This window comes from Clytia hemisphaerica, unplaced genomic scaffold (genome assembly GCF_902728285.1).
Source record: "Clytia hemisphaerica strain Z4C2 unplaced genomic scaffold, Clytia hemisphaerica genome assembly, whole genome shotgun sequence".
Lineage (NCBI taxonomy): Eukaryota > Metazoa > Cnidaria > Hydrozoa > Leptothecata > Clytiidae > Clytia > Clytia hemisphaerica.
The window spans coordinates 960,506-987,152 of record NW_027104297.1 but is presented as its reverse complement, the minus strand read 5'-3'; the positions used below and the strand labels follow the sequence as shown (position 1 = coordinate 987,152).

At 35.4% G+C, this 26,647-nt stretch overlaps 1 protein-coding gene and 1 non-coding gene across 2 annotated transcripts; one reads left to right on the top strand and one right to left on the bottom strand.

The window, feature by feature from the left end:
- The first annotated feature begins 31 nt into the window (after positions 1-31).
- Positions 32-26,019, top strand: LOC136817340 (integrator complex subunit 7-like). Its single transcript, XM_067073685.1, has 26 exons — positions 32-225; positions 350-479; positions 854-1,000; positions 1,146-1,199; positions 2,176-2,259; positions 2,564-2,610; positions 2,784-2,866; positions 3,683-3,799; positions 4,272-4,394; positions 6,811-6,925; positions 7,183-7,278; positions 7,418-7,512; positions 7,975-8,071; positions 8,349-8,494; positions 16,896-17,054; positions 17,550-17,597; positions 17,832-17,990; positions 18,586-18,780; positions 18,981-19,084; positions 23,424-23,501; positions 23,595-23,706; positions 23,922-23,951; positions 24,476-24,574; positions 25,010-25,118; positions 25,346-25,431; positions 25,684-26,019. The coding sequence occupies exons 1-26, from the start codon at positions 114-116 to the stop codon at positions 25,900-25,902; spliced, it is 2,844 nt and encodes a 947-aa protein (XP_066929786.1). The 5' UTR covers positions 32-113; the 3' UTR covers positions 25,903-26,019.
- Positions 14,585-14,656, bottom strand: Trnaw-cca (transfer RNA tryptophan (anticodon CCA)). The gene has a single exon. It is a non-coding gene; the product is annotated as a tRNA-Trp (tRNA).
- Positions 26,020-26,647: the final 628 nt, after the last annotated feature.

The window sequence follows — 26,647 nt, the reverse complement described above, 5'->3', positions numbered from 1 at the left end:
ACTTGTTTGATCATTGCTAACATTCTTATGAACTTATTTTATAGCTAAACAAAAAAAAATAATAATAATATTCACATGAAAATTTATCCCACCCAATCAAACACAATTAAAGAATGTTGTCATCAGTTCAAAGATCAAACGATGAGAGCCCTATACCAACATCATCTGGCTTCAATAAAGATTTAAACACTGATGCAAATAATGCTCTTTTCGAACTAGAGAAAGGTATGTATGTTTTTATTTTGTTTATGAAGGAGTAGTGGTGAAATTGTTTTTTAAAGATTGCAATCATGTCATTTGTTTGTAGTTCAGGAGGATGATTCTTTATCAATTTTTAATATCTTTTAAGGACTGAGAAGTCTGAAGCTTGGAGAGCAATGTGAAGCTATCGTACAGTTATCAAATAAACTGGAAAAATATCCTTTCCCCTTACTTGTCAACTCTGCTTTCTTAAAACTGGCTGAAGTCTTTCGCATGGGGTAAGTGTTAAAATGTTTCTGGGTGGATAATTTGCATCATAGTAGTTGAAGGCAATATAGTTGAAAATCAACCATTTTACGTTTGCAGCATTTGTAATATTTGCTTGTTGACATAAAACCTGTGACCTGTGACTTAGTTATTGATTAAAGGTAAAAGTACCAAAATATATGTTTTTAAGTAAACTGCTTCTTTTTCTAAGCCACCTTTTCACAAGTCTTAAGTGATTTTAATGCTTTAATTTCTAAGTTACTTTAGACTTGAAAAATATCAAATCATATTTCAATGACACTATTGTTTCAACTAAACTCTTTATTTTAAAACTAAGGCAATGCTTTGTATTTAAAACTTGTACTTGTTACTTTTCCATTTTTAGATCAAACTTTTTAAAGTTGTGTGTGCTAAAAGCTATCCAAAGCTCTAAGAAACATTTGGATAAGATTTTCAATGTGGATGAGTTCTGTCGCCGTTTCTTTGCAGTTATTCACAGTAATGATCCAATTGCACGCTCCATCACACTCAGGTTTGGCTTTTTAATTATTCTTATGATCTGTTTTGTAGAAAGGAAATGATTCTCCAACAGCATTATCTCCCAAACAAGAAATAATTTACTTTAGCCAATGAAATTTTAAATCGTCTTATTGTATAATACTCTGTACCTTTCTCAGGGTTTTTGGAAATATTTCATGTATCATCAGCGAACGAAAGAACATTCATCATTGGTATGTAAACTTTCTTGATCATTTTGCGTTTCCATGAGTGCTTACGTATTATTCCCTAAAAACTAAGAGCCTTACTCTTATTTTTGGTTGGTAATTGTGCTGGAAGAAGTTATGACTTAATTAATGTAAGCATTTCGCTACCTTAATTCAAAAGGGACTTAAGTCCAGGTACCCCCAGTTCAAAAGGGGCCTAAGTCCATTTTTATGAAATTTAAGATCTTTAGTTTTTCTCAATCTCTGGCTCATTTGCTCTCTTTTGATGTACATAACAAGCAGTTTTTAAAGTTAAAAAGGCTCAAAAGTTCCTACTGAAGCTTTGATAAAAGTGATGTTTAATTCAAAAGAGGCCTAAGTCCGTCATTTTTTTACAATGAATGGCTTAAGTCCATCATTTTTTTACAATAAAGGGCCTAAGTCCACCAAAATAAGTTTGTTAAGTTTTAAAGAGGTCTAAGTCCATGCATCCTAAAAAGTTGAATTGAGTCTTTCTTTATTCTACTGAGAATGTCTTTTCTTGTTATCTTGAATCTAGGTGTAAGTGGCTTTATTTTGGAGTGTCATATGTGCAGGTTTTGAACTTTTAAAGGCAGAAATTAACTCTCGCACATTTTTCAAAATTCATGTTTAATTCAAAAAAGGCCTAAGTCCACCCTGCAAGATTTACTAAGTTGCACCTGGTACGTACAGAAATATCTACTTTCCACTTTCCAATGATGCCTTTTTATTGAAAAAAAACAAGCTCAAGCTATGGCTTTCAGAAAACATTTACTTCAAAGCTGTACCATCAAAAATGGTTTCAGAATAAAGGAAAAACTTTAATCACAATTTTCTCAAAATGACCAAAATGGACTTAGGCCCCTTTTGAATAAAGGTAGCGATTTGGTTCATTATGCTGCAGTTAATTTCAACATCATATATTTCATAGCTCCTCAGCTTTATTGTTCTAATAACACAGCTCTCTTCTTTCGATACACAGTATTCGAACCAGCCTGGACTCACATGATGTTGAGGAAGTAGAGGCTGCTATTTTTGCTACCAAATGTTTTGCTGAACAATCAAGGTGTGTGGAAAATGGTCTTAAACATGAGACAGATTTTTGTCCAAGTCGTCCAGTTTTTCAATCTCAAAAGATGACATTTGCGCATCAAATAAAAATGTATATTTTAAAAGGAATTTGTTGTTTAGTGTTGATTTACTGTTTGAGATAAAAAGTAGTAAGGTGATGAATGAATTCAAATTTTTCACAGTTTTTTTAATCTTAAGAGTGGTTTTTTTAGTTGTGAACATGTTTGTGATTAGGTTTCAATACCTGAAATTCTTGCAATTCTTTTCTAATAGAGGTAATCATGTTTCTATTATCTTAGGAGTTTTGCATCAAGTATATGGCAACCAGTTACTGAAATGATCAAAGGTAAATTATCATTAGGCTGAACTCATATAGTTCCTCTCGGTTAAAGAAAACGGGGCTTTATTTCAATGATTACGTACCAGTAGAAGAAGGAATTGTATTAACTAATTTTATGTAAAACTTACAACTGTACTTAAAAGAAAATACTTATTATTTCACTTAAAATTATTGTGTAGGTCTTGTGACACCAATTGACATCAAGTTGAAGTTGATTCCAGTATTGAAATTCATGTATCATGACACCAATGTTGCTAAAAAGGTTAGCTCACTAATATTCACAGACTAAGAATAAGGAGAATTCCAAATTTTCTCTTGAAAATACGAAGAATCACCAAATTTTCCTTTAGGAATACAGAGAATCGATTTCCTTTGAGAATACAAAGAATCACACAATCTTCCTTTAAGAATACGGAGAATCGCACCATTTTCCTTTGAAAATACGGAGAATAACACCTTTTTCCTTCGAAAATACAAAGAATTACACCATTTTCCTTGAAGAATACGGAGAATCACACAATTTTCCTTGAAAAATACCGAGAATCACACCACTTACTTTTGCGAAAAGGAAGAATCTCACAATCAACCTTTGAGAAGAGAAACACACCATTTTCCTTTGAAAAACAAAGAATTACAAAATCTTCTCTAAAATAATTGAAAAATCGCAAAATTTTCCTTACAGAGAATCACAAAATTTTCCTTTGAGAATACGGAGAATGACAAAATTTTCCTTTGAGAATACTAAGAATCGCACCATTTTCCTTTGAGATTACGGAGAATAACACCATTTTCTTTTGACAATATGGAGAATCACCAAAATCTTCCTTGAAGAATACAAAGAATAACAAAATTTACCTTTGAGAATATGGAGAATCACAAAGTTTTCCTTTGAAAATACGAAGAATCAAAAAAGATTCCTAACAAATTTTCTTTTGAAAATACAAAAACATTTCCCTGGAAAATGCAAAATTCAAAGATTCAGAAAATGTTTCTTAAAAATATAAAATATCCCCATGATTTCAAGAATGTCTGATTATCCTCCAAATGCTTAATCATGAATTTACTCTCGTTATTTCAGATTTTTGCAATATGTGAGGAATTATTGTCCAGTTATCCTTCACATCATTTTGTTGTTTCTGTCTTGAATACAACCACACAACTTGCAATTCCAACTCTCCTCCACATTCCAAGACAGGTGAGGACTTTATTACATTTTCTTGTTTGGCTAAAAAACTTATCTCTTCGCTCTACCCTTTTCCTTCCGTTTAAAGATCAAAGAACCTATTCAAGAACTAGAATAATGCTATCTATTGGTGATCTTATTAACAATAATAACCAAATTCAGATTTTGTTATACACATTTTTTTTCAATAACATCCCAAAATTTTGAAGCCTTCGGATGTTCTTAACTTTTTGAGTTTAAGCCTAAAAATGTTCTTAACATGTTCTTATTTTAGCCATTTTTTGAGTATTTTTGATGTTTTTCTTAAGAAATTGGGTGTTTTAGAGTCCACGAAGCCTGAAATGTTCTTAAAATGTTCTTAACATTTTGGCCATCGAAGCCTTATGTTCTTATATAGTTTGTTTTTATAAAAAAAAACGTGTATCGTATCATTTGTTTAAGAATCCATTTTTAATCATATTTTACAATTTTTTTCATCCCTCAGATTGACATGTTGTTACGGTACACTAGAGAAGAACCACGAAAGTCCATCAACCATGTAGCCATCAACAATTTGTTGCTGTTAGCCAAAAAGACGCCACATCTGTGGTCTGAACAACAAGTTCAGGTAAAATATTATCAAGTTCTAGGATTTTACTACTATAAAACTTCTCAAAGTGAGCCAGCTGAAAAAGCATATTATAAATATAAAATCTAAGGTTAGTTGGTATAATCAAATCTGTCCACTATTATTTTTCATTCATTTTTTTCATTCATTTCAAATTCTTCGTATTATACGGAGAATATTTCGGCATTTCTTGATTTTCATCTAAAGCCTTTAGCTAAACAGGTCAAATCATTTGTAAAAGACACAAATGATTTTTTGAAAAAGCTTTCTTCTCTTCCTAATTTACCATCTGATACCATTTTATGCACTGCAGACGTAGTTGGTCTCTATCCTAGTATCCCCCATGAGGATGGTCTAGAATCGCTGCGCCGTGCTTTTGATAGTAGGGATGAAAAAACAATCTCTACCAGCAGTCTTTTGGAGCTTTCGAAATGTGTTCTAGAAAATAACATCTTTGAACACAACAGTGAGGTTTTTAAACAAAAGCAAGGTACAGCGATTGGTACTAAAATGGCACCAAACTATGCCATTCTCTTCATGAGTGATCTTGAAGAAAAGATTCTTGATTCGGCACCACACAATCTTAAACCTTTAGTCTGGTGGAGATATATCGATGACATCTTCTTTCTCTGGCAGCATGGTGAAGAATCTCTGAAACTTTTCTTCGACCACTTAAATAGCGATGAAACCCATAAGAGTGTTAAATTTACTTTCGAATACTCTAATACATCCATCAATTTTTTGGACGTAAGGGTTTATCGCAAGGGGGATAAACTAGCTACTGATCTCTACGTGAAGCCAACAGATACTCACCAGTATCTGGATGCTTCGTCCTGTCATGCCATTCACTCCAAGACTTCGATTCCGTACAGTCAGGCTCTTAGACTTAATCGCATCTGCTCAGAGCCCCATGAATTTGACTTACGTTGCAACGAACTGGAGACATGGCTGATCAAACGTGGGTATGGTCAGAAGTTAGTTAGAACTAAGGTTCTGGATGCGCGTAGACAAAAGCGCAAGGATCTTCTACGTCAGGAGAAACGTGAGAAAACATATAAACTAACACTTACTGTCACGTTTCACCCTGCGTTCCAGAACCTTGGAGTTTTGCTTAGGAAACTACACATCATGTTGACAGGTGATAAAGATCACAAAAAGGTTTTCCGTGATGTCCCCATAGTTGGGTTTCGTCGAGGTAAAAGCCTCAAAGATCTTTTAGTCCGTGCGAAAATTTCATCTCCAGACGGCAACCGAGGCTCAAGTGGAGGATGTGACGGAAACCGCTGTCAAATGTGTCCTTTTGTCAAGAAAACCTCAGGTTTTGCAGATAACAAGAATAAGACCTATGACATTAGAGGAGTTCATCTGAATTGCAGCTCAACTAATGTTGTCTATCTTCTTACTTGCCAAAACTTGTGGGATTCAGTATGTCGGTAGCTGTACAACTCAATTTAGGGCTAGATTTGCAAACTATAAGTCCTGCAATAAACGGCATAAGACTGACATTGTTTCTCAGCAACATCTTCATAATCATTTTGATCTCCCCGGCCATTCTGGGTTTTCTGATTTTGAATTTACCCTTATCGACCAGGGTAGAAGTTTTGAAGATACCCGTGAACGGGAGAGGTTTTGGCAATACAAACTTAAAACACTTCTCCCAAATGGTCTTAATGAATGTGAAGTTGTGACCCAATAAACTCCATTTTATTTTATTTTATGATTACATTTGTATTCAGTATCGAGCGCCTTTCGCTACACTTAACTGTGTCGACCTCCTTAGGGGGCTACCCTTTGGGGGTTGTATTTTAAGACATATTTGCTTATTGTATACACTTTAGGTGATCTACTGTTTTATCCGATGTAATTAGATTTCTGTTTTATTTATTTTAGACTATTTCTCTGAAAAACCCAGAAGGGAGTTCTAGTCGTTTTTTATACTTCAATCTACGTCTGCGTGCATATTCCCTTGCGAATTTTCTTTTAATATCTAATTTTTCAATTTTAGCCATTTCTTTTGTATTATTACTGCGGTATTATTATGCAGTCTCATAGGAATATATTTTTTTATTATTGTATCCAGGGAATTTCGATCGAATAGAATTTTTATGATATTTTATTGTACATAGTTATAGCTTTTAAATTGTTTTTATTATTTACGTTTTTGTGAAATTTCTAGCTTCCATATAAAAAGGATATCATTTTTTGTTGAGCTATATGCTGATGAAGTCACGAAAGATGACGAAAATTTCTACCTAAGCAGTCGCTTCATTTTTTATGTTTTACAAATTTGCTGCTTCTACATTTTACGTTTTTTATTTTTCATTATATATGATTACTAAGATACTAGCACCTAATGGTATTTTTGTTTTGATCCTCCGTCCAATACGTTTATAATTTCGTGCTTATCTTATCATAGAGTTTGTTGGAAATGGGCACAGATTGTTTACATTTGAACATCAAAATCAAAACAATGAACGTTCTATCGTTATTGGCAAGTTCATGTAATTGTCATCAAATATTTGCTAAGGATGGTGAGTAAACTGACTCTTAGGAGAATCTCATAGAAATACCTTATAGAGCTTAAAGCACTTTTTAAAATCTCTTGATTATTAACCGAGTCAAAAATTCCTAGACTTTGAAAAGTCCTGGGGGTGATGTTGGAAAAAAATGAATTATTCACGACCTGTGTCTAGCTCACCCTGTAGAACAAAAGAATGGCCGATTGATGATAACTTGAAGAGAAAATGCAGCAAGATGTGTATTTAATACCCCGTTTTTTTCTTTTCAGTTTTGGACGGTTTGGAGTATTTGACCAATGATATGTCGCTAGAGGTCTCTTCGCTGGCATTGAAAATCAAGATACAAGCTCTACTCTCTTCCACAGGTATTCTAAGATTCTTTTCGCTTGGAATGTTTTGAATTTGATGGTATTTATCTTTCATGAACTTGGTGATTTCTTTTTAAAAAATTGTGTATGGCACTCAATATATTTTCTCTGGCAATCCTATTCTGTTCTGTTTTAGAACAGCTTCCTGAAGAGCATAGGACGTGTGTTCAAAGCGATATTCAAACAATGTTAGCCATGTGTTGCGCTGAAGAATCTTTCAATGCCCTCGAAGTAAGTATGATCAATGATAATCTGCTCTTCAAGGCAGAGATTGTCAGGAAAAATCTTTACTTTTTTAGCATCTAATTAATCTTCCAAGAAGCCTTCAATGTTGATCAGATCCTTTTTGTAATCTTCAACTTTGCATTTATGTATTCTTTAAGGAAAATAATTACACCTTGAGTACACTTGAAGAAAAATCTTTGTATTTGATGTATTGTTTATTCTTTATGGAAAGTGGATGTTTTATGTATTATTCGAGGAAAATTCTAAGAACTTTTATATTATTCAATAAAATCATTTTCTTCCGGATGTACATTTTATGCGTTTGTTCTTCCATGAAGGCCCTTCAACCCTTACAAATTGAATTATTCTTTAAAGAAAGTCGATGTTATTTACTCTTCGAGGAAAATTCCAGCAACACTAGAGTAAAACGAAACGCATCGCGTAATTGTGATTTTAATTCATTTTTAGAACTGTCTATCTGCTATGGAGTTGTTTGTGAAGAAATATGATGGTCAGAGTGAAGAGTTGATCGCTTTCATTTGTGAATGCTTGAACAACATGAACGGTTTGTAGTTGTTTGTTTAATATCACAATCAGATTCTTAAAATTTGTGGTAATTACAAGTGATCATAGAATTGAAAAAAACTTAGTAAAAGAGTTTTGTTGACGATGAAGCTCGTCAGTAATGATTTTTAAAACACGACTTCGCTTCGCCTATACGGTTTAAATGAATCGATAAAATTTGTATGAATTTCCGGTCGCTTAGTTTTACCAATATGTGAAATGTGTAGGGTTTGGTTACACGTGGCTTGTAATAATGTTGTGATTTATGTACAACTCAGGTGAATGTTTATTACAAGTGCTGCATTCTTTGGTAACTATGGCAACACAGATTGACGGTTTGTGCACAGATCACGTGGCAGGTTTAATGTCATTGTTGAAAGAAAGATTGCAAGGGGTCGAAGACAAACAACAACAAGACATAATTGTAAGACATGCCTTCATTCAAATTCCTTTCAGATATTAGAGGGTGAGATAGCTCATAAACCACAATATCCATTCCATCCATCAATCAATTACATTTTGTGAGATACAACAAGAAGATTGCAATTTTGTTCTCGTGAAAATAGACATTTTTTATAATTATGTCACACCTACAGAAACACCTACCTCGTTTTCAAGATATTGCTATTGCTAATTGAATCCCAGAGGGGATTCACTCTATTTAAAAATTCACACTTGAAGTTTCGAGGGATATACACGCTTTTTTTCAAATAGGAGTGGCGTTTCTCTATTTCGTAATGGATATTCTTTGCTTTTTGGTAAAAAATCATTTTGAACCATTCTTACGGTATCCAAACATAGCCTAATTCTAGCATGCAATACATACCTCATGAATATTCTTATAAAGAAAATCGTGTAGGAGGTAATGGTCATGGAGTAGCGAGCACCTCACTAAAAACCGGGATTTTTCATTGCGTTAATTGCGTAAAAAACGCGGGTGACGTCAAATATAGGCTAGTCATGGAGTAACTTATCAAAAGGCTTATGTCAAGATTTGCGAAAGTGCGGAAAATTTATCCGATAAAAGTACCATGCCGGTCAGAAAAATATATTTTTTGCTATTTTTGATAACTTAAGATCATTGAAATAGAACTTTAAAGATAACTTTTATGTACAAACAGTAGGAAGTAAGCCCTGAATATTAATGTATCAACTGCTAACGAAGTCTGCGGCCGGGTCAGAAAATTATTTTTTTTCACCCGGCCGGTTTCCGGAAACACTACATTTTTTTATTTTCGCCTAAGATCAGATATTAAACAGGAAATCCAATTTTATTATGTATCTGTTACTTCATCTACCTCAGAAAGTTGTATCTGTTTAGTTTTATCTGTGTCTGGCTGGAAAAGCACTGCTCTTTGATAAGATTGTTGTTGCCATGGAATTCGAAAGATCTCTTCTAAATATCGAAAGATTTTCCCAGCTAGCAAAAAAGAACAGACCAGAGGAATGTAAAGAGATGGAAAACAGCTTTTCTGATTACTCAAAGTTTAACGATCACTTCTATTGAAAACTCTATTGTAAAAACGTTGATTAGATCATTAAATGAAAGTCCAGAAAAGACGGCTCGCGATACAAATCGGACGGTTTCTACATGATTTGACGATAAAAATGAAAATTTGTTTTTCCTTTTTTGCCGATTACTAGTTCAATTTTTAAGAATAAGGATCAATATTTTTACCAATGTATAGCAAAAGAAATTCTTAACGCATTGATATTAAATTGGTTTTTGTAAAACTGTCAGAAGACGAGTAAAATCAAGATGAAGTTGAAATTTTCTCGAGCTCTAGCTTTCCATATTATGATGCGGTCATGATGCGGTTATATCAGTAGAATCGCTAGGAAATTCTGAGCAAGAAGATATAGGTACCTTTTCGTATAGGAGAGGTGTACCCAAAATATAAGCCCTAAAAGTTTGCGCATAACCAGGCTTGAAACAAAAGAATTTTGTCACAACACGCTAATTATGCAGATTTTTTATAGCGACAACAAAAGAAACCTATTTACTCGACATAAATTCCCTTAAGGGCAAGAGACCTGGTATATGACGAGCCGTTTTTCCATTGTTTTCAAGAAGCTGTTTTTCCATCTCTTTACATTCCTCTGAACCGAACAGATCGTTGTTTTGCCGGTGGTTAATTGAAGAGCCGAGGTGAACTTTGAAGGCGCGTTGCCTCGTTACACGTTTTTATTTTATTTATTTATTTTTTTTTTATTTATTCTTTATTTTAAGTTGGGTGGTATCTAGAAAATTACAAGTAAGTTTCTAATCAAATCCAACTGTCATAAAAACATTAAAAATATATATATTGAAAAAAAAGAACTGAGAAAAAAAAACTATGTACAATTTTTACAAGTGCAGATAGGTAAGACATTTTTTAGAGCATTTTTAAAGGAATCTAAATTTTCAAGCGATTTAATAGAGGATGGTAGTTTGTTCCAGGTTGAAACTGCTCTAAAGTCAAATGTGTTAACACCAAATGCACTATTGTATTTTTTATATAGAGGAAGAGAAAGAGTATGACCAGAACGAAGCTTATAACGTGACTGCAATGCCGTGAATATGCCATGCATGATACGTGGTCCAAGGCCATGTGTAGATTTAAATACTTCCATGAGGAGAAGTTTTAGGTTTCGTGCATGAATACTCACCGCATTACAGTCAGTTAATAAGTCGTCATATTCAGAGATGGTTTTGTTTTTCAAAGCACATAGTGCTCTGTGGTGGCATTTCTCAATAAGGCTGCTACCCCATTTACCGCAAAACATCCAGACTAATGGGCAATAGTTAAATGGTGAGAGAATATAGGAGTTTATAAGAAGTTTTGCTTGATCTTCTGATAAAAAATGTCTCACCCTTCTCAATGCCCTTAGTTTTTGGTTAGATTTTTTACATAATTCGGTGACGTGAGGAATAAAAGATAATTTTGCATCGATTTTTATACCCAGAAGTTTCACGACATCGACGTTCTTGATGTTGTTTTTACCAACAGGAAGAGAAACATCGGCGTTAAAAGTGCCGGGGTAAATAAGTTGAAACTTGGAGGGATTTGCAACCATTGAGTTATGCTTAAACCAATCAAGAACAATGCTTAGTTGGTGTAAAAGGTTTGCGTTAACTTCATCCAAGTTTGATCCAGAAGAAGATAAAGTATTATCATCTGCAAAATTTAAAATTTCATCTATGATATAAAATAGATCGTTTATGAATATATTAAAAAGTAATGGCCCAAGGATAGACCCTTGGGGTACTCCTAATAAAATATCGAGCCATGAACTTAAATGAGAACCTATACGAACTCTGTGCTTCCTATTGCTTAAATAGCTGTGCATTAATTGGACGGCACTCTCACTGAGCCCGTATGCCGAGAGTTTTGCCAAAAGTAAGTTGTGAGGTAAACAGTCAAAGGCTTTAGATAAGTCAATTAAGATTGCTCCCACTTTTTGGTCATTTGCTATAGCACTCTGCCAATTCCTCAACATGTTCAAAATGGCATGTTGAGTGCTATGACCTTTTCGAAAACCACACAAGAGTTTTGAAAAATGTGGTTCGAGATGGGCGTTTAATTGATTTACTATTAAACGCTCAAAGATTTTAGAAACAACTGGGAGTAAGCTTATTGGTCTATAATTGACCTTATCAGTAAGTGAGCCTTTTTTGAGAACAGGAGTGATATCAGCAAGCTTAAGCCTGTCTGGAAATGTCCCAGATTCCAGGCACTTATTAAAACATGAAGTTAAGAATGGAGCACAGACGTTTGCTGCAATTTTCAGCACACGAGTTGGTATAGTCCCACTTACAGATTTAGATTTATTTAGGCTTGAAATAACTTTGAGAACGTCAGTCTCTTCAACTCTGGAAAAATCAAAAACCTCGTCAGTGTTCCTTTGAGAAATTATTTCTTTGATACTTGGATGTTTTTCAAATGGTTTTATAAAATTTTTACCGGAACTCTGATTTGAGTTTTGACTATCCCAAGTTGGGATTTCGAGTGTCTCAGTAACCCTATTGAAATAAGAGTTTTTTATAAAAATAAGAGTTTTTTAAAAATAAGAGTTTTTTATAAAAATAAACTACAGAACATTCTTAGAAAACTTGTCAAAAATACTCAAAACATGGCGAGAATAAGAGCATGATTGTGAACATTTTTAGGCTTAAAAATCATAAAATAAGCTTAAAGCCAAAGGCTTCAAAATTGTGTCTGTTAAATGACGCGCCTTACGCGCCCACGCGCCCTACGCGCCTGAATTTCGACGCGCCTTTAAGTTTTGACGCACCTTCTTACGCGCCTTATTATCGATGTGCCCTAAATTTTTGACGCGCCTTACTTACTTGCCTTATTACCGACGCGCCCTGAGGTTAAGTATCAGTAGATAACTCAGGACGACGGACGAATTTTTGAAGCCTTCGTTCGCGCTACGGCACTTTTCTACAGGCTAACACGAAAGCTAGGCAGACATACCCCGGGCAAAAATATCGGATTTGCTCTAGAACGAGAAACTGAACGGAAACGTGTTCTAGGGCAAAACCGATATTTAACCTCGCTCATGGTTCTTTTCAAAGCAAGTAAGGAATTGTGTTTAATGTCAGCATATTTATTCTTCTTATAAGCATCTTCTTTATAAGAAACCAATCAATGGCTTTTGATTTGAGGGGATTAGGCTTTCGGTAAGCAGTATTTTCAAAGCAAGTAAGGGACTGTGCTTAACGTGGGCATATTTATTTTTCTTATATAAGCATCGTCTTTATAAGAAACCAATCAATAACTTTTGATTTGAGGGGATTAGGCTTTCGGTAATTAGTTCTTTAGCAAAGCCAGGAAAGAATTGTGCTTAACGTGAGCATATCTATTTTTCTTTTAAGCATCGTCTTTATAAGAAACCAATCAATAACTTTTCATTTAAGGGAATTTGGCTTTCGGTAATAACTTTTTTCATAAATCAAACATAGCATACTTTTTTTACAAGCATCATTTTCGTAACAAAACTTTCAATTAGTTTCCTTCAATCTGAATCTCCTATAATTCCTAACAATTTTTCTTTAATTATGTGATGCCGAAGCTTTTGTCAAAAATAGTTTACTTCTTTTTGAAGAATGGTAGAATATGTATACATAGGCAGGCATTACATTATTATTGGTCAGATAGGGCTGATGCGTAAGCATACTTTTAAAACTATTGATTTAAAGATGCATGGTAAGCAGCATTAACTATCGCTATAAATGTCCCCATAGCCCTGAATTTATGATAATTTAATAAGGAATGCTACTTTTAGCCTGAGTAATCGCCCTACCGTTACACTCTTATTTATTTATAAGCATAACGCTTAAAAGCACAATTTAGCTAAAATTTGGAAAATAATAAGGCATAATCAATTAAATGAACTCGCAAGAAAATAACACACTGAGAATTCAACCAGAAAATGAAATATTGATAAAACCATGTGTCATTGAGTCTATAAATAAATTTTTACGAAGTGTTTTTGATAAATATGATAAATGATAAAGAAATAAAATCACTTCTGTCTCATAGAGAATGCTAAAAAATTTGGATTAGAAATCAGAAAAAATGAAATGAACCGCCGTTGTTGTCGTCTTTTTTTGCAGAACATTCGCCTTTCACGTGCCGGGGGGCAATAAAAATCACGTCAAAATTTACAAAAATTTAAGGTAGTAATACTGTAAGGCACGTCAAAAATTTAGGGCCCGTTGATAATAAGGCGCGTAAGAGGGCGCGTCAAAATTCAGGCGCGTGGGCGCGTGGGCGCGTCAATAAATGGAAGGCGCGTGGGCGCGTCAATAAATGGAAGGCGCGTGGGCGCGTAAGGCGCGTCATTTAACAGACTCTTCAAAATTCTGGGTACCCGGTAGGATTTTTCCATCCAGTGGGGATAAACATAACGGACTGAAACTCGATGGGGATTGATTGATATTCCCATATTCTTATGGTTGGGGATTTAAATTCTTTTGTTTTCAGAAAGTTGTTTTTTTAAGTCAGAAAATTCAGTGGGGATGGGAAAAATAGCATAAGGTTATCGGGGGGAAAAATGTCGGGGGAAAGTGACGAAAATTTTGAGGGGGTGACGAAATTTTCCCCCGACGAATTTTTTCCCCGATATTTCATCAACCGACCAAAACTTTTACCCGAATTTTTTTATCCCCGACCAAAACTTTTACCCAATTTTTTAAACCCCAACCAAAATTAAAATCTTTCCCCGATAAGGTATTTTGCAGTGAGGATTGGTTTATTTGATTATTGTCAGTGGGGACAAAAATTGGAGGAGATTTCCCACCGGAGTAAATTTCCTACCGGGAACTATATTTTGGACAATTTTTCCAGTGGGTCTGTGAGAAGGAGGTGTTTATATTAAAGTTCCTTTTCGAATTTAGTCGCAAAGTAGAATTAGTATAGACGTTTTAGTGTAAGTAAGGGATGTGGCGACGTGGTGACCTTAAAGAACGTTGCGGTAGAAAATATACAAAAAATATTGACGAATATGAAATATGGAAAAGTTCAAGTGACCCGGACGTGATTTGAACACGCAACCTTCTGATCTGGAGTCAGACGCGCTACCATTGCGCCACCAAGCCACGGAAAGTTTACGGGTTTTTCTCAAATTTATTTGAGCTAGAATCTGCTGAAATTTTGCACACTTGATCCTTGAGTGAATCCCTAGGGTAGTTTTTTTCATTTTTAAGGGCGTGGTCACGAGTTTTAGTCCCAAAGGAGGCTAAAACTTTGGGGCAGCGTGCAGACGTCAAAAAATAGTCGGGTTTGGCTGAAATCTTGCACACTTGTTCCTTGAGGAATACCTGGGGGTATTTTTTTCATTTTTGGAAATTTTTTCAATTTTAAGGGCGTGGTCACAATATTTTGCCAAAACGAGGCTATAACTTTGGGGCAGGCTGGAGGTTTTTCAAAAACTGTCCGATTTTCTTGAAATTTTGCACACTTGATCCTTGAGTGAATACCTGGGGGTGTTTTTTTCACTTTTTGAAATTTTTCAATTTTAAGGGCGTGGTCACAATATTTCGCCAAAACGAGGCTAAAACTTTGGGGCAGCCTGCAGACGTCAAAAATGGTCGGATTTGGCTGAAATTTTGCACACTTGTTCACTTGTTTTTTTCATTTTTTGAAATTTTTCAATTTTTATTTTTCGAAAATTATCATTTTTGGGGGCCTGGGGACGAGTTTTTAGCCTAAACGAGGCTAAAACCTATTTAAGAAATGCTAAGATTCTCCTTAGCCATTAAGTTTACAATTGGGCCTACGAATGATTTCAAAGATACTGAAGTTGAGCCAGTGCGGTTATGCCACTTTTCTTCACTGATTTTTCTATTCTTGATATGCGTAATTCAAGAAAACACTCGGAGTCAAAGTGTTTTTGGGTGTTTCCAATAGGGAAAATGACGTATTGTATTTTTATTAGTCACCAAATAACAATATTATAAAGAGCGTCTACTTGCAACAGTAAAAAATTCGTTTTTGTTTTGGAAAATATAAAAAGATAAACTTGAGAATGTCCCGGGGGGGGGGGGAGAAAACAACCAAAAACACTCCAATCTTTTCAAAAGAATTGAAGCTAAGTATCTGAGTATCTGAAAAAGATAAACACGAAGGCCACACACACAGTATCGAAAAGTGAAATGCCAAAGCTGAAAAAAAGTTTTGTTTGTTTTAACCTTTCCAACGCGCAACATTTTTCTATCTTCAGCCCGTCAGCGCGCAACGTTTTTTGATGAAAACAATCTGCCATCGGAATATCAGATAACCGACCGACTAGTCTAGCAAGCTAGACGACTAATCTATACATAGAAATAAAGCAAAAAGTAATGAATGGAACAATTTTAGTCGTCTAGAAACCTTTGTGCACTAACTCCAAACAAAAGAAAAGTGTCAATATTGCAATTATAATTTTTTCCTGCTCAAAATAATTCTTGAGAAAAAAAATATGTGTGGATTTGTGTATTGAAAGTTTTTCATTTGAGTTGATTTCGTTTTGAGAGTTTGTTGTTGCTTGATAAATTGTTTTCTCGCTACGCAAGTTTCTGCGTAGCTAGCCCCTGTATCTATAAGGCTGGAACACCGGATTCTTCCAGTCGTTTATACAAACTAAATCCCGTATTATTATTAGTATTGGTATTATTAGTATTACACGCATTATAAACGACTCCAGTCTACCGACCGACCGACCCTCTTTATTGGGTATCTTGGCCCGTAAAACAACAAATTAAATTGGCCTCGCCTTACGTAATAATCGTATAGGTATAATCATATAACACCCACATTACTGTTTTATTATAAACGACTCAAGTCTATTGTGATTGATTGATACTCACGAATTCCAGCAATCTGATATTCAAGGTAAATTGGATTTTTATCGAATTGTCAAATTGTGTATATATCCAATTCCCGGGGGGGGGCACTGGGTTTGCGGACTGACGGTATGTGCGGGCCAAAAATTGGCTTTTAAAATTGCACCCTTACAGTGCAGCAAAAATCAGTGAAAACCATACCCTTAGAGTGCATTTTCCCCCAAATTTTCGATCCCTCTCGTGCAAAAAATGGTCAAAATTCTAGCATTTTTGGTCAAAATATCTAGATTTTTCAAGAATTTTCTGAAATTTCTACCCTTACAGTGCATCTCTAGTTTTTCCGATCCTTACAGTGCATTTTAAACATATTGGAAAAGGTACCCTTAGGACCCGCACATACCCGTCGGTCCTTTTTCTCAGCTGCCCCCCTCCCCGGGATCGAATTACAATTGACAACGTCGTATTATTGATTATATTATCTAATTTTTCATCAATGTTGTCATCCTTCTCACAGGTTGGATTATTGACGTTGATCTTTCAATCGTCATACACGTTTGACAGTACAGCAAAGAAGAATGTTGAGAATGAAATCTTGCAACAACTCGCATCATCCCTCACTGATCATCATATGTATTGGGTGTTGTACAGAATCACACGACAAGCTTCTAAATTGGTATGTCAATCCTTCCTTCTTGTGTTCCTAACTCTCTTATAAGGGTCCCTTATATCTCTCCAATACCGGATGGTCTATATTATACATAAACTCATTACAGTTTTCTTTCGCTTATTCAGACTATTTTTCGAATCCCTCTATAGTTCGAAATTATTCTCAGTCCCTGAAGAAAACCCTCTTGAAATACTTTCTACAATTCGAATCTCTCTGAAATTCGAACAAATAAGATTCCCGTACAAATTCGAATTGGCCAGATAGATATTTTTTTTACTGTCGTGTTTTTATTGCTACTTTAATTTGGATACCCAGAGTAGATCAAATTGCCATAGGGTAAAATAAGCGAGACCTTCGGATGTGTTGCCCAGAGAGTTTGAAAGTTTTTGCCCAAATTTTCGTTTCGACGCAAACATGAATTTCACACTGCTGGCAAATATCCTCACTTTCAATCTGCCAGTAAGCATCTTGTCTAGTACCAATCCAATCTGTTTTTTACAGGGGTTACCAAACATTGTTGCAAGCTTATTGAAGCTCCTCGCATCAAAGGTACGGATTATATTCTGTATTTCTGTAAAAAAATTAATTGTCTTAATTGCTTCAAATAAGGGCTCGACGCTGTTTGAACTGAAATGATAAATTGAAAGCAGACACTTCATATAATGTGTTTTTTATTTCAATGCATCCGTGTAAAAAAGATTTCTATACACAAGCGGAGTTGATAAGTGTGTTGGAATGTTATGAAGATTTTTCGTGATCCACATTCTTATGTCCCTTTGTTAGGTTGCATCGGAAAGTTTATACTTTTGGCTCAACTCCTTACAACACTTTCACGAAGGGGAATCGTTACTTTCACAAAACACTGACTCATCAAACGGCAAATTATTGGAGAAATTGTCCGCGTCACATGACCATTATCAAGAAGGGTTGACCAACCTTAAGGTAAGATTTCTCGAAAAATATACATTCTGCTGAGCTGCATGGACCACTGACCTTTATCTATCCCTGGACCAAGTTACTCAATGCCGGCCAAGCAAAAATATTTGATCGGAGTTTTTTTGAAATTGGCAATCACGGAGAGAGCGCTAGATCTAGTTTCGCTTGTACACTAATGATGTAGTCGTTTGTCGTTAGGCAAAGTTTCAAACACTACAATAGCTTCTTTGCGGGTACCAACTTTCAAAAAAACTCCGATCAAAGGTGGCGGGTATAGTTTGGTCCAGAGATAGATAAAGGTCAGTGGCATGGACTGGCTGTTTAAAAGTTTTGTTTCAGTAGAATAGATATTTCAATACGCAAACTTACATATAGGTATACGAAATGACCGAATACTACCGAGTACGAAATTCAACATTTTGATACAGACAATTCTCTTTAATTCGAACGTCACTGTTATCTCTTCAACAGAGAAGTGAAATATAATGCCTGTAATTCGGATCTACCACTTGTTTGAAAAAGATTCTGTCCCCAGTGGAGTCAACTGTAGCTGAGTGATTAACCGCCAAAATCTTTTTGAATTCTTTTCCTCTCTTTTCAGGCTGCAATCACGACCGATCATCCATTATATTTCCAATTCAAGTACGCGCGTCTTCGAGCAGACACGTTGCGGGCGTACAGTCAACTCCTGGCGTGTTGTTCAGTGTTCAAGTTAAACCCACCGCCCAGCAACGCCTTCATACAAGCCTCGAAGACCGGGCAAGACCCGTACCAATTCAGTAGAGTTGCCGTACAGGTAATTATTATTCCCGCATTTTTTTATATTCTGAAGCACAATCTCAATCAACCACTAAAATTAAAGAATTATATTTCCCCGTTCGAGCTCGAAATAAAATATTGAAATAAAGAATATTAGTTTATGGAGAAATGGAGTCTTGCTTGAAGTCAGTGCACTCTAAACATTAAACTTCTAATGAATAATTTCTTCAATCCTAGTTTCAGAATTGTGCAGCGAAGTTCAGTGGAGTAGCTTATGGATATCAGAACTTGCACAAAGTCTCCTTCAATGCTGATCAAACAACTCTCAATACCATACGATGGTGAGTTTTCCCTTTAAACTTCAATACCTTCATTTAGCGACACATCGCGACCTAATTGGGGGTTCTACCCCTCGGATGAATAAGTGATCAAAGAACTGGAGATTTTTTCTCAGTCTTGATTACTTTTAAAAGCAGTAAAATCAAAAATATCAGAAGGGGGTAGGGTATTTGCCAGGGGTGCACTCGATTTAAAAACGGCCGTATGGGTGGCCCGAAATTAGGCAAATATGAGTAAGCTTGGGCGAAAAATCAACCCTTACGGTGATTTTCTTGAAGATTTTCGTCCATTTTAAGGCCAAAATTTGCCCAAGAAACTTTGGTTTCTCGACATTTTACATTCTCACAATGCACTTTGTCTTGTATTCTCTCATTTCGACCCTTAAGGGCTTTCGACCTTGAGTGCCCTAGGTATTTGTACTTCGATAAGAAGGACTTTAGACCAGGCCTACGTATCGTAAAGTTAGAGTCGTCAGGGTGGGCGAGCAAATTTTCGAATGATGAGAATAGATAAAAAAATTCACTCCATTAAGAATTAGTGAATAAGATTTTAGAGGAAAATCCAAATAAAAAGAAAAATTACATGGTAACCCCGTACAATAAAAGCGGTAATTCCACTCAAAGAAGGAAGGAAGGAAGTGAATATCATCATGTTTCCTGTCCTCATCAGCTTGGTATTGGTTATCTCCAATCATGGTTGCGTCACTCCTATTGAAACGTTCATCAGTACGATTACTGCGACAGCGCCACCATCGACGATTAAATATGCTAAATCGAGAACCAACTACTACTCGAACTCAACTGCCACTTTTAGTATTGTCCTAAGTGGTGATATCGAAACGAACCCTGGACCAACAGCTCCCAATAACAAACCGAAATGTACGGTATGCTCTAAAACTGTCGGAACGAACCGTAAACGATTCGAATGTGAAATCTGCTTTTCAATGACCCATATTACTTGCTCCGAAATATCAAAAACTCAGCAGAAACATTACAATGCTATCAAACCTTATTCGTGGATATGCTCAAATTGTTTCTGTAGTGAACTACCCTTTTACAAAGAAAGGGAGCTTCCCATACACAAAGTAATGAACCCAAACCCTGTGCAAGATATTATCGATCCTCACACTGAAGTTCTTCAAAATCACAAAAACCGCATCTCTATTGGTCACCTGAACACCCAATCACTTCTACCCAGTCTTGGAGAGTTCTCAATTGTCGTCAATAAATATAACTTAGATATCTATACCATTAGTGAATCGTGGTTACAAAACAATGAAAAACAAATAAGCCTTGCCGAACTGGAGGGTTACAAACTTTTCTACAAAAACCGTGTCGGAAAACGTGGAGGAGGTGTAGCCATTTATGTCAAAGATACGATTACTCGTCACGAACGTAAAGATATTACCAAAAACCATAAAGACCTTGAGGTAGTTATTGTTGAGGCTAAAGGCAAAAATAAAAACAATTCGTATTTGATCGTAACTGTGTATCAGCCAAGTTCCAAAGAAGAAGATAAGTTATTATGGCTTGAAAAGTTTGATAAGTTATTGGCTGATTTGAATGTTAAATGGAACGGACCAATCTTTATCGCAGGAGACACCAACATTGACCTGATTGGAGAGATCAAAGAATCTACCAGGAGATATAAAGACATTCTTTACTCCATGAATTTGAAGCAACATATCACCAAGGCTACAAGACATGGGAAAACTTTAATTGATCACATTAGTAGTAATATCTCAACCAAAATCATCCATACTGATGTAATTCACACTGACGAAGTAAGTGATCATGATATGCCATACGTTATTGTTAACATAAAAAAAGAACGCTTTCAACCGAGATATAAATACATTCGAGACGAAAAGAATTTTGACATCAATTCTTTCACATCCGACTTTCAACAACTTCCGTTATCCCTTGTATTTAGCTTCGACGACCCCAATGATCAGATATCGATTCTCAATAAACTTGTATATGACTGTATCGAATCACACGCTCCATTGAAAAGAGTACGGATAACCAGGCCGATTGCACCGTGGATGAAAGATCCAAAAATTATTCAAGAACGTCAATTACTCGAAGATGCACGTGCGAACAAAAACGTTAACAATGATCATCATGCACGCTATAAAGAGATTCTTAAAGCATACAAAAAAACTGTAAAGAGCTTAAAAAACGAATTTCTTCGGAAAGCTCTATCTTCGAAAAATCCATCGATAGTCTGGAGAACAATTGACCGAATTTTAACCAAGCAGAACACTAAAATAAACCACGAACCTTCCGACATGAACAATTACTATTGTAATCTTGCTTCTAACCTCACAAAAAAACCTAATAAACCTGCAAATTATGATAATTTACTGGGTAACCCAACCATCGAAAATGATGAGAATGTTTTTACAATCAAGCATACGAATTATGAAGAGGTCTTGAGTATACTTAAAAAACTGAAAAATGATTGCTCAAGCGGGTATGACAATATACCGGTACGATACCTGAAGCCAGTCAATGAGTATCTTGTATCTCCTCTTGTTAACATTATTAACAATTCAATTGATAAACATTTATTCCCAGATAAGTGGAAGATTGCTCGAGTCAGCCCAGTCCCAAAAATTGACCATCCAACGAAATTAAAAGACTACAGACCAATATCAATCCTACCGGTTTTATCGAAAGTCTACGAACGTGTTATTTTAACACAATTATGCGATTTCATTGAAAGGAATTCACTTTACTGTCCAAATCAATCTGGATTTCGGAAAGGGCACACCACAACAACGCTACTCTTAAAACTACGTGATGATATAATCAAAGCTATGAATAAAAGTGAAATTACACTATCAATTCTTATCGACTACTCCAAGGCATTCGATACGATCGACCATTTTACCCTCATTGATAAACTTAAAAAGTTAAACTTTAGTTCCATGTCATTGCAAATCATTATAAGCTATCTCACAAACCGTCAGCAATTTGTGCAAGTGAACGATAAAAGATCACCCGTTCAACCCATTCACTTTGGTGTCCCTCAAGGCAGTTTTGGGTCCAGTTTTATTTAACCTATATGTTACCGAATTATCTGACCAAATCTCCTCTCTCAGTATCCAATATGCTGATGACACAACGCTTTATCGTCACTCAAAAATTCGTGATATACTTCAATGCATCCGGGAAATCGAGACTGATATCGAATCACTTTCCACCTGGTCAGCTGATCATAATCTCTTGTTCAATGCTGATAAACTGCAATACATCATCTTTTCAACCAAACGTCTAGCGTCATATCACAAATTATGTAGTGACTACTCGTATCTTATTTCTTGTTCAAAAAAATCAATTGAACAAAAAGATGTCGTCAAGCTTCTTGGTCTTCATTTTGATAAAAGTCTATCCTGGTCCGACCATATCAACCAAATTATAAAATCCAGTCATGGTACCATTCGAGCTCTTCGTAATTTCCAACGTTTCACACCATTTAAAGTTCGGAAATCACTCGCTGAAGCTATAGTGCTATCGAAAATAGCGTACTCCATAGTCGTATTCGGACAGATCCCCGATTACTTATTAAATCGTCTGCAACGTATACAGAACATTGCTGCAGGATATGTCCTAAACCGATATGCCACACTGAAAGACGTTGTCGATCTGCAATGGTTGCCAATAAAAGAGCTTATTGATTTTAATGTTTCCAAACTTGTTTACAAGGCCCTTAATGATAAAAAATGGCCTTCATATCTTTCTTTGGTGAAAGTAACTCAGCCTCGGAAGCTTCGCTCACAGGATGATGGTATTAAAATTGATTTTGGCTTATCTAAGACATTTCAGGACCAAGCTCAAATTTTTAACGAACTCCCGAAAAATATCAGGGAAATCAAAGACCTGAAAGAATTTATTAAAGAATCCAAATTGTTTTTTAAATCTAGGGCACATACTCGTGCAACACAACAATAAAATTTTAACTTTATGAAAATCTATTTTTACTTTATTACTTTACTAAATATTTCCACTACTATTGCCACTATCCTTTTGCTAGTCCCTATTTCGATACAATCTACATTTAGCCTTTGTCCTAGTTATTCCAATTCCATTTCATGTCTATCTAGTGGTCTAGTTTTAATAAAATTTTATCCAGAAAATTTGTAAAAATATTTATATTTATTAATACTATTTATTCTTTAGTGCTTTTTATTTTGATATTTATGTTTAGGGGGAAGAACAATTTTGTATGAAATTGAGCCTAATAAATGATAATAATAATAATAATAATAATAAAGTTTCTATTCGATTGTTCAGATAAAAAACTTCTCACTCATCTTTATCTTTCTCATCCGTCTAGTTTACAGGAGAGTTGCCAACTGATGGTGGAAGCCATCGAATCTCTCTTCACACCTATAAACCACCACCAACAACAACGGTAGTTATTTTTGTTATGTTATGGGGTTGGGAAAATACTTAAATCAGTCGAGCCCGGTAGAATTTCTGATTAGTAAACGTATTTTTCATGAAGGGGATCATCACAAGGATCGGAGAGAAGTGAAGAAGAAGAAAGAAAGATAAGTGACAATTTATTCTGTCGAAATGTCACCAAAACCAACCTTCACATCCTGCAACAACTACAGGTGGGCAACGTTTTTCACTCACCCTCTCTCTCATTAATCTCATCCATTCAATCAACATCATACTTGATGAATTTGCTCTTACGGACGTTTCTTAGTTATGTCTATCTGGTCGGAGGTTATGTAATTGCCAATTTCATTTATGGGATGAATATTGAGCTCACTATCTCGAGATTTAGTTCTTACAGATGACTTGAAAAATTTCTCTTACTTTATAGAATTCGAAGACAGAACATCTCTCGATCAAGGTGTGACACTTTTAAACTCTTCCAAATTTTAACATTTTTAATAAGAGAACATCCTCAAATTGCGAAAATGCTGTTTTCATAGCTCCAATAATCGTTACACCAATCTTTATGTTGGCTACACGCATCCCCCCTGATATATTTTGATATTGGGGATGCTCATCTTGTATAAAATTCCCCTCCGAGAGTTACCTCCGTCTTTGTGATTTTGAGTTTTAGAAACTTGTTTAGCTTGATTAGTAGAGTTTTATATGAGAGATCTTAAAATTTCATTAAATTTGAATTAAAAATTGAATTGCTAGAAGTTGATTCAGTCATTAGATTTCTAAACCCTTTTAAGAAAATTGAAACCGATTACGCTAAATTTTGGGGTAATCCTCGGACGGGAATTTTATACATGATTAGCATCCCCTAACCAATATATATCAGAGGAGACCCACGCAGCTTAATCTTTGTCCTCTCAAGATCAATGTCTTTTGATGCCCTTAGCAAGCTAATAAGTTTTATTTCTTCTTCACTTTTTGCAGAACATCAACGTGTTGACGACTATCATCCAATCACAATTGAATATCGCTTTCTCATACCCTCAATTCTTCTACAAGCGACAACAAAACACTCAAATACAGGTCAATTATGTTCTATTTTACCTTCACTTAAATCATGTTCAATTCTGTGTGAAGCCGGAGCAAGAAATATGAGAACTTGCACGAGAAAGTACGTTTTCATAAGCTACTCGAACCAAAAGTGTTTTAGTGGAATTAGGGAAATCATCTACATCAAACTACATCCTTAACTGAATTTCATGGTGGTCGCCAGATCGAAGTATCAACGCATTTATTTAGCCTAGTCCGAATTGCAGACCTCTACCTCTTGACCTATAAAGAGCACGAATTCGTTAGTGCCAGTAGTCTATTTTTAACCTAAATTATGCGGAATGTCTAAACCGACTTTTTCCGGGACCAGGTCAGGCTTCTTATTCAATCGATATCATTAAAAATTCATTGAATAACCTTTAACAGAAAAGAGAATTTAAAGTTATTTTTTTCGTTTTCTTTCTCCAGCTTTCAGTTTCACCGTGCAATCATATGATGGAAGATCCCTTCCTCATTCATCTCAATCACCAAATGACCATCAAAGTCGAAGGTGTCATTCTCAACCAACCACAATCAGGTATGTTGCAATTCTCCGACTTGTGTTACACCACCGTGAGCGCTGCAAAAAAAGTTTCTTTCAAGTAGATTTTTTCGAGTTCTCTGACTTTTAACAAATAAGCTCGTTTCTATAAAAAGACAAAAGTTTTGACGTTTAGCAGGTTTTGCTACCAGATGTTTTGCATTTTTAGCAGTCGAAAGCAGGTCTTGTTTCTATGAATAAATAATCTTGTTTGTTTTTTTCAGTTTATTTCCGCCGAGCGTCCGAGGTTCGAATCCAATTGAAGATGCGACCAAATGATAATGTGAAAAATCCTTCGAACGAACATAAGGTAATATTCACGAAATCAATGATTAATATTAGTCGGACATCCTTTTGCGTCCTTTTTTTACTATTTGACTGTGTTGAAAGAACTAATTTTTGCCGCGTGATCACGTAAAGTTAATTTTTGATCTGAAATTTCTCAAGTTGAAATTGGGACCCATATGGTGAAATTTTCTGTAAAATTTTCCTTCAAAATTCAACTCGCTTGCTGTCCCATTAATGATTCTTTTTTAACATCAACTTTCTTTCTCGTTATTAGCCAGTTCAAGTGGAGGATTTTGTTTTGAAAGAAAGCACACCACCGCACTACGATTTCTTCAGCGCCCAATTTCTGGTACCTTTCAAATATGTTGGTCGTCACACTATAAAGATCAGTACAGGTTTGACAGACGAACATGGTGTAGATTGGGACGCCGGTCCTAGTTACACCGTATTTGTTGATGTGCAGGAGCCTGGGGCGCATGCTCGCAAAAGATGACACTGACTCGTTTGTTGGAAATTCTTCAAATAATCGATTGTAAAATTTATTATGCCTTTTTTTTAAATATTAATGTCACTTAATGTGGCGAATAGAAATATAACCATATAAGACAACGATGCAAGTTTATGTTGGCGCTTTCCGTTTTTGGACCTACCCCGGTGGAGATCCTATAAATTAACCTCTGTCCGATTTTTTGCACAAAGATTTGTAACTATAAACCCTCGAATGTGATGGATTTCTGATGGAGCCCGATATTCGAAAAAATAATTTTTTGGGCAAATTTGGGCCAAAAAGCGTTTTTGGACTTTGGGGAAATCACCTTTTATTGCAATAGGGAAATCACGCTGAATAAAATATTTAGATTTTGTTGAAGTGTTTGGAAAATAACTGACTCCTGGATGTTACTCCAAACTTCCCTCTCTTGGAAAATAAGAACAGATACTTTGAAAATTTCACCGCTCTTGACCAAAAAAGTGCATTGCCAAAAATGGTATACAATACAAACATAGAAAGTAAGCGTTTAAGTAAAAAAACAGACATTAAACCTGTAAGATACACTATTTTTTATAAGCATAACGGTTATACGCATATTGAGGCTCAAACTCGATAGAAAATAAGCATGATGATAAGCATACCTCCAATCTGAAATGCAAATAAACTTGTGCAACTTTTGTAAAACGCTTACCTGTTTAGGGTTACTTTTAAAGCTGATTTAGCTTTCTTAGACCAAAGATTTTCGCCT

Excerpts from the sequence above, each read along its gene's own strand:
- LOC136817340 (XM_067073685.1), top strand. The coding sequence starts at position 114 with ATGTTGTCATCAGTTCAAAGATCAAACGATGAGAGCCCTATACCAACA. Across the intron at positions 2,260-2,563 it reads TGTTTTGCTGAACAATCAAG|GAGTTTTGCATCAAGTATAT; the intron begins GTGTGTGGAAAA and ends CTATTATCTTAG. Across the intron at positions 17,598-17,831 it reads TGAAGCTCCTCGCATCAAAG|GTTGCATCGGAAAGTTTATA; the intron begins GTACGGATTATA and ends TCCCTTTGTTAG.